We start from the raw sequence: 7,367 nt of genomic DNA on the forward strand, positions 1-7,367 counted from the left end.
GGTGGGCAAGAAGGTGGCGGGTGGCAGGCTCAGCACAGAGGCTGTTAATTTCCTTGGGCCCACTCCCCAGCAGCCGGGTGCCGGCACGGGCAGGTTTGGGCAGGAGGGGAGTGGAGAGGTGATAATAACTTGTCTGTCATTTTCCAGGGACGTGTAGCATCTTGCAAACCGCAAATACCGTTAACCAGCGTGGGTGAATCTGTTACAACAGATTCTGGGCCATGGGCTGCAGTGGGGGCTCTTTCTTTCCACGTGATTCTTTAGAGCCCACTTTTACCTGCTTTCTGTGCATGCGAGCCTGTGTGTGTGCGTGTGTGCGTGTGCGCGTGTGTGTTCAGAGCCACATTCCTCTCCTCTTGGGTTAAGACCCCATTGAGGAACCCCCTACGCCACAGACCCTCACCCTAGCTGCTGCCCAGGACCCTTGGCAAGGGGCTCTGTGGATTCACAGGGCGGGCTCTGAGACTCACAGGGAGCCCAGGTCACCAGCCCTGGTACCAGTCTCCCCAGGAGAGGAGGGGCCTCCCGAGGTGACAGCAGCCACAGGACACTGCGCCGGCCCCTCACGGGGCCTCTTGCCCTTCCCTGCACAGCCTCACCGCCGTGCTCTTGCGTTTTTGCTCAGAGAGCTGCTGGGAGCAGGTGGGCTCTGACAGCTGTCAGGGAGGCCTGGGCAGGACCACAGTGAAGCCACCAGCTCGGAGAGGAGGTGGGGCCCCTGTGGCCATCATCCAGCCTGCTTCAGAGCACCCACACTCAGGGCAGCAAGGGTCCATGCACAAGGAAACCCACGGGCAACACCCCAAGCTGGCCACGGGCATAGCGGCCGGAGGCTGCAGGGCGCGCCTGGCTGCCAACAGGGCCAGCGGCTGGCCTGGCACACGTGCTGGCTCAGAGAGGCTGCCGTGGTTCTTCAGGAGCTTCTGGCCGGGGCAGGGGACAGGTGCATCTGCTGACAGCCCACATAGGCTGTGGCCAGGAGTCCCCTTACCAGGAGCCCAGACGAGGGTGAGCAGGAGGCGGAACACACTTTGCAGGTGCCAAGTGCCCCTGACCACTGCCCGGGGGAGTCCCCAGAGGCTATGGACAAGAAGCTGCCCACTGTGGAGAGGTGAGCTTGGGGCTGAAGGGGCAACCCTTGGGAGACGAACAGCCCGCCCAAGATGCCCTCCAGCCAGGTCCTAAACTGGTGAGCAGGAGCCGCCAGGAACCTTATGGCCTGGAAGTGCCGTGTCCCCAGACCATGGGCCTCGGGCCGACTCATCTCGCGTGTGGCTGCAGGCTGGCAGAGAGCATGTCCACGGCTCAGTCCTGGATGGAGGTCTGGGTGGCCATGGGCAGCAGGTGTGTGCTGACCTGACCCAGGAGAGAGGCGGTGGGCACCATGTCTGCAGTGCAGAGTGAGGGCCTAGCACGCTGACGGTCAGCACGCCAGGGGCCAGGCCGGGGGAGTGGGGGTTGGGACGCTGGAGGCTGCGTGGGGCAGTGGGGTCCGGGCCTCCTTGTTCTGCACGCCGGGCACATCGCTGGGCCTCCCCCGGACCCTGAGGGTGAGCGGGGCGTGTTCTGGTCCTTGGGGACAGGACTGGGCTTTCAGGAAGCCTCTGATCTCCCGCTGGCAGCCACCCTCCCACACCGGGCACACAAACAACGGCCATGTCTGATGCACCACCCTCAGCCTCAGCCAGTCAAAGCACAGATTACTCTGCCCGTGAGCTTGGCTCTGACCTTGCCCGCCAGAGGAGGCAGGTGGCCTGGCGAGGACCCAGTGAGCAGGGCTGTGGGCCAGGCCACAGAGGTGCCCAGCACGGGAATGAAGTGGGTGGCCAGCCACCAGCCCGGCTCTGCCCACCACAGGGTGGGGCCCTTGCCTGCGGGAGGAAGGGGTCCCCGCTGCCCTCAGCCCTGTCTTGCTTTGTCCTCCAAGCCGGCCTGGCCTTGTTGGCCGAATGACTGTGAGAGTCAGTCCGCCTAGGCAGGGCGCTGGCATCAGCAGCACCTTTGCCTCGCAGGACAGTCCTGGGAGCCGGACCCCGGCACGCCGTCCTAGACGCTGCCATGGGATTGGTTAGGGCTGGCACCGCGGGGCCACCCTCTGCCTCTGCAGCTCCCAGGACGGTCTTGGGGCCGGAGCTGGACCAGTGGCTGGCGGCTGCGGGAGATGAAGGACGGAGGCCAGGCTGTGGCCCCGGCTGTGGCAGGGGCTCAGGGTGGCAGCTCACGTTGGCTCCAGCGGGGTGCCCTGGGGACGGGGCCCTCCTGCCTCTGACCTTCCTACCGCAGAAGCTACAGGTGGCCCCCTTGCGCACCATTCAGAACCACCGCTGAAGACCCCCTCCGACCCAGAAGCAGATCGCCCCCTCTTCACTGAGTGAACTCCACCCCCAGCCAGCAGGAGAGGGGCCCACAGTGTCTAGTGACCTTGGGGACCTGCTCCGGACAGGTGGGGGTCGTTTTTCAGCCTCTAATTCCAGGTAGTGGCACCAAGGCTCCCACCGAGCCGTGTAAGTGCCCGAGGGGAGCAGGGTTCGTCCCTCGTGCGTCCTGTGGCCGCCGAGCCAGGTCTTGGCCCCGCCCCTTGTTAACAGGTGACCTTGAGCAGAGACCTGCCCCCTATGAGCCTCGGTTTCCTCATCCGTAAAGTGGGGCGAACACAAGAGCCTACGACGGGTACCCCAGGAGCTTAGGGTGGGGCTTGTGACGTGGGGGCTGTGCTGCTGATCAGACATCCAGGGTCCACGGGGCCCTCTCCCTCTGTACCCTGAAAGAACCAGGAGGTGTGAGGCGGGGGCCACCCACCTGGGATTCAGGCCTGGGCCCCTGCGGTCCAAGGGCTCCAAGACCAACTTCTCTAACCTCCAGGCCCAGGGGCTCCCCAGCTGCTGGAGAAGGTGGAGAGAGAAGAGGTGACCCCCAGCTCAGGCCACAAGCCCGGGGCGCTGAGGCACGGACCTGAGCCAGTGCCGGCCTGCAGGCGGCCGGTCCCGCCCCGCGGAGCTTTGCAAGGTGCGAGCAACTGGACAATTTCCCCCTGAGTGTTATTTCCTCTTAAAAACCCGCCTGTCACAATAAACACTGTCAGGATGCTTCCCTCGGCTTTAAATGCGCATAATTGCTCTGGTGCCAGTAAAAGGCATTAATTCCACTTATGCATTCCATAAACTTTTAGGATAACGCAACTGATACCATGGTCGTGTTGGGACACCTCCGCTGTTATTTTCCTGCCTGCAAACCTCCGAGGGGCTGGAAAGTTTTCTCTTGAATCCATTAGTGTTGACTCAGCCGCCTTCCACCCCAGAAGCTCGCGCAGCTCTGGGCCCCGCCCGCCCCCCATTGCTGCCTTCCACACATGTCCCTTCCGGGGGCAGAAGGTGGCGCTGGCCCCTAGGGCGGAGACACACAGATATGCCCGCCAGGTCTGGGGGCAGCCGGAGGTCACTCAGGGGCTGTCTGGAGGCAGCCCCAGGGACTAGCTATGTCATCATCCGTGCACAATCCACTGTCACACCCCAGGCTGCTGGCCCCGCAGGCTGTTGCCAGGGCCACTGAGTCCCTCCGAGGCTGGGTCAGGACTCCAAGCCTTCCTGCCTGACCTCAGCGCCCCTTCCCCAAGCCTCCTGAGGGGCGAGCACACACCCCTGCCCTGGCGGGGCCCAGCCTGGAGCAGGGGGAGGCTGAGCTGGGCTGGACAGCGTCCAGGTGCCCGTCTCTGAGCTGCTCTGACTCTCCACTCCTCCGGCCTCCTGTCGCCGGCCGGCCCCATCACTGCCAACCCATCGGGCGCCCCAGGATAGGAGTGGCCACCAGGTTGAGGCCGGGCCCCGCCCCTTCTCAGACCCCCACAGCGTCCCGGGAAGGTGTGGGACAGGGACAAAGGCACCTGGCTCCATCATCCACCTGTCTAAGAAAAGTCAGCGTCCCAGGGTGCCGAGCCTCGCTCGCAGCCGTGGTCACTCGTGGTGTCTGCCTCTCCCCGAAGCCCAGGTGAACCCTGCAAGGGGCCAGCCCGCTGCGCCGCTCCACGCAGCATCCCCGCCGGCCAAACCCCGCCTCCCCCCAACGCCCCGCTCCCTGCTCTGCAGCCTCCTTGAGGAGACCTGAGACCCGCCTCCTCTGGCCATCTGTGGGGGCGAGGGAGGCCTGCACGGGTGCGTGTGCATGTGTGTGTGTGCCTCTGTTCACATGCGTGTGCTGTGTCTGCACGTGTACACGCACGTGCGTGCCTCTGAGCTGGGGGCTCCAGACCCCCGGTGCCCAAGGTGTGAGATGTGACATCTGAGGGAAGCTGGCCAGGGCAGGTGGACCGCCCAGCTGAGGCCTGGGCCAGCCAGCGACCAGAGACCCCATCAATAGCCGCGGTGGCACGGGGTGTTTTTCCTATGCAGGAAGAGGTGTGAAGGCAGCAGTCAATTTGGAATTGTACTTGAGAAAAATATGAATTATCTATCAGTTACCAGCCGACTGGTGTGGCGGGGGGCTGCAGACCATGTGGCCTGAGCGGCAAGTCCAGGCAGCGCCCGCGCAGTCAGACCCCAGAGCTGTGAGCAGGTGGGCGGCGGGGGGCCGTCCTGCACGTGAGCCGCCCAGCCCGCCCTGAGCGAGGAAAGGAGCCTGTGGGGGGCCTGCATGCAGAGAGTGAGGTGCCAAAACCTCATTATCGATGTTTGTCCTGCGAAGGTACGGGCTGGGAGGGGCGCTGCGGGTGCCCGCGGCCGCTCCCTGCCCCTCTGCCCAGCCCTGAGGGCAGAGGGCCTTGAGGCGTCCAGACAGGGACGGAGGTCTGGCGTGGGGGTATGGGGCCGGAGCTCGGAGGCAGAGCCGGTGGGCGCGGGTGAGCCTTCACCTGCCCCCTGAGGTGGCTGGCCGGGACAGACCACCCCGTGGAGCCACTGAGGGCCAGGACAGCTGTGACCAAGCCCTGTGTCCGCCCACCTGGTGGTGGCAACTGGGGGTATGGCTGAGGCCCCCAGACAGGGGGTGCACCCAGCAGAGAGGCAGCTGCTGCCCCCCCAGGACCAGCTCAGACCCCCGAGGCCCTCCATTGCAGAGACCACACCAGCACCCTCAAGTAGCAGAAAGGAGAGAGCCAGGACCCCCACAGTGCCTTCCAGGACACCTGGGGGACCAGCAACTCAGGCGCCGATGACAGCACTTGGGGCAGGAAGGACCAGGGCCCTTCCCCTTACTGAAGAGAGAAAGGGCTGGGGAACAAGTCTGAACACGGACTAGTAGTGAACCGCCCATCGGTGGAGGTGTGCAAGTGTGGGGATGCCTCGGGGGCCCTCTGACCTGGTTCTTGTCACCCAGCCAGACCTCAAAGCTGGGGCGTGGGGACCAGGACCTCACAGGCAATAGAGAATCAAGAGAACCCTCCTCCAGGGGAACCCAGCTACCTGGCACCCCATCGCCGCCTCCGCCCGCCAAGGAAATAATGGTAGAGACAAGTCGCCGGCTCCGACGTGCTGAGTCTGGGGCCCCTCGCAGCCTGGTCACCACCGTGACAAGGAGCGTCGGGGTGACAATTTACAATGAGGAAAAAGGGCTCTGACAAGGCTGCGGCGGTCCCTGCCCCTCTCGGCCAGCGGAGACCGTGGAGTGGGGCTGAGCCTTAACTCGGCGATGGGTCAGCACCTGGGGGAGCCCGCAGCCCAAGTGAGGACCAGGAACAGCCGCGGGGAACTGTGGCCGGGAGCCCAGACCGCAGACGGGCCCGTGCATGCCTGGCAGGCCACTGCGGCTCCAGGAGTGTGAGAAACCACAGTCTGGCTGGCCGCAGACTGAGGACCGGACCGGCTCTTAAAGCAGAGCCTTGGGGTCACCTGCTGGCCACTCTCACGGGGACTTCTCTGCTCCAGGGTCCTGTCCCAGGTGGGGCTGAGCGTGGAGCTGGCACTCCTGGGAGGAGGTGGCACTGCCCGGTGGTGGGACAGCCAGGTGTCCACGGGGTGGGTGCCAGGCCAGGGCTTACTCCCCGCTCCGGGGGTGGGCAGGGGGCCCAGAGGGCCTTGGGCTGCCTTTGCCACCAACGCTTGCGAGCCCACCCCTCGGAGGCGAGCCTGAGCTTGCCTGGGGGTCTCGGCACCCTGCGGCCTTTACCCTGCCGGTGGGCACGGCTGGCAGCTCCTTCCTCTCCCTTGTGCAATGCGGACAGTGCAGCCCTGGGCCGAGGAGTGCAGAGCCGGAGCCCAGCCCCCTGCTCCCCATGCCAGCACCCAGCTTACCATCTGCACAGCTCTGAGCAAGCTGCTTGCCCTCCCGTGGCTCAGTCTCCTTGGCTGCACAATGGGACGGTAACGGATTCTGGGTGGGCATGCTGTGGGGAGCCGGGCAGTTTGAAGCATCCACATGGATGCAGAGTGCTTAGCGCAGGGCCCAGCCCTGGGGCCGCGGGGACACGGGCTGTCATCCAGGTTGGCACGGTCCCGCGGGGGGCCAGGCCTGGGGTCTGCAGGGCCGTGGTTCTCCCCCCGCTCCCTGTCTCTTGCCCGTGCTCGAGGCGGCACCGCAGACACCACGCGTGCGGGCCGAGCCCACGCCGAGAACCCCCGCCGCCTGGCGGAGGCAGATGCTGCTCACCCAGCCTCAGATGGCGGAAGGCGGCAGAGCCACCCACCTCTGCGCACCCAGGGCCGGGGTCAAGCCAGAGCCCCCGGAACAGCAGATGCCAGCCGGACAGCCCCGCGACCTCACTGGGGAACCACGTCCGTCCCTTCTAGGGCCCTGCAGGAGGCTGGCCGACGCTGGCCACACGTCCGAAGGGTGGGCACGCCCAGACTGCCCGGCCCCGAGACCCGCCTCCTGCCCCACGCCCCTCCCGACGGGGCGGCTTGCGCCCGCCGGACAGCAGGGCACGCTCGGCCCTCCCCCGTGCCCCGCAGACGCCCGCTGGGAGCGGGGCACGACTCACCGTCCAGGTGGCCGACTTGGCTGTGCTGGATTGCTGGAAGGTGACGTCGAAGTGGTGGGGGCCGGGGTAGTCGGTGTTGGAGGGGATGACGGGCGCGGGGGACATGGTGTCGAAGGTGGAGCTGGGCTGTGCGTACGGGGAGTGAGTGGGCACGCTGGCCGCGTGCTCCGGGGTGTAGGGGCTGGCCGGGGCCGCCCGGCTGCTCATCTGGTCCATGGTGCTGCTCAGCAAATTGAACTGGGACTGGCGGGAAGTCAGAGGGAGGGGGAGACACACAGTCAGCCTGAGCGTGGAGGCCAGGCCCGGCCCGGTAGGGAGGTGTCCTGTTACAGGAGCCTTAAAGGGCCAGCGGCTCCGTCATCCCAAATATTTCCTTGGTCCCCCCCCACCCTGACAGGTCACTACTTGTGCGGGGATAAACTGACACATTCACCTCACCCTCCCCCTGCATCAGCCTCCC

General features: G+C 65.7%; 1 protein-coding gene across 1 annotated transcript in view; it reads right to left on the reverse strand.

Annotated features, from left to right (window-relative positions):
• TP73 (tumor protein p73) overlaps positions 1 to 7,138 on the reverse strand; it is a 17,368-nt gene extending 10,230 nt beyond the window's left edge. Inside the window, exon 1 of the mRNA XM_011370817.1 lies at positions 6,908 to 7,138. Within this exon, the coding sequence (XP_011369119.1) occupies positions 6,908 to 7,123 (216 nt within the window). The 5' untranslated portion in view covers positions 7,124 to 7,138. The remainder of the gene's footprint in view (positions 1 to 6,907) is intronic.
• Between the last annotated feature and the right edge of the window lie 229 nt (positions 7,139 to 7,367).

Source organism: Pteropus vampyrus, unplaced genomic scaffold (genome assembly GCF_000151845.1).
Source record: "Pteropus vampyrus isolate Shadow unplaced genomic scaffold, Pvam_2.0 Scaffold176, whole genome shotgun sequence".
NCBI lineage: Eukaryota > Metazoa > Chordata > Mammalia > Chiroptera > Pteropodidae > Pteropus > Pteropus vampyrus.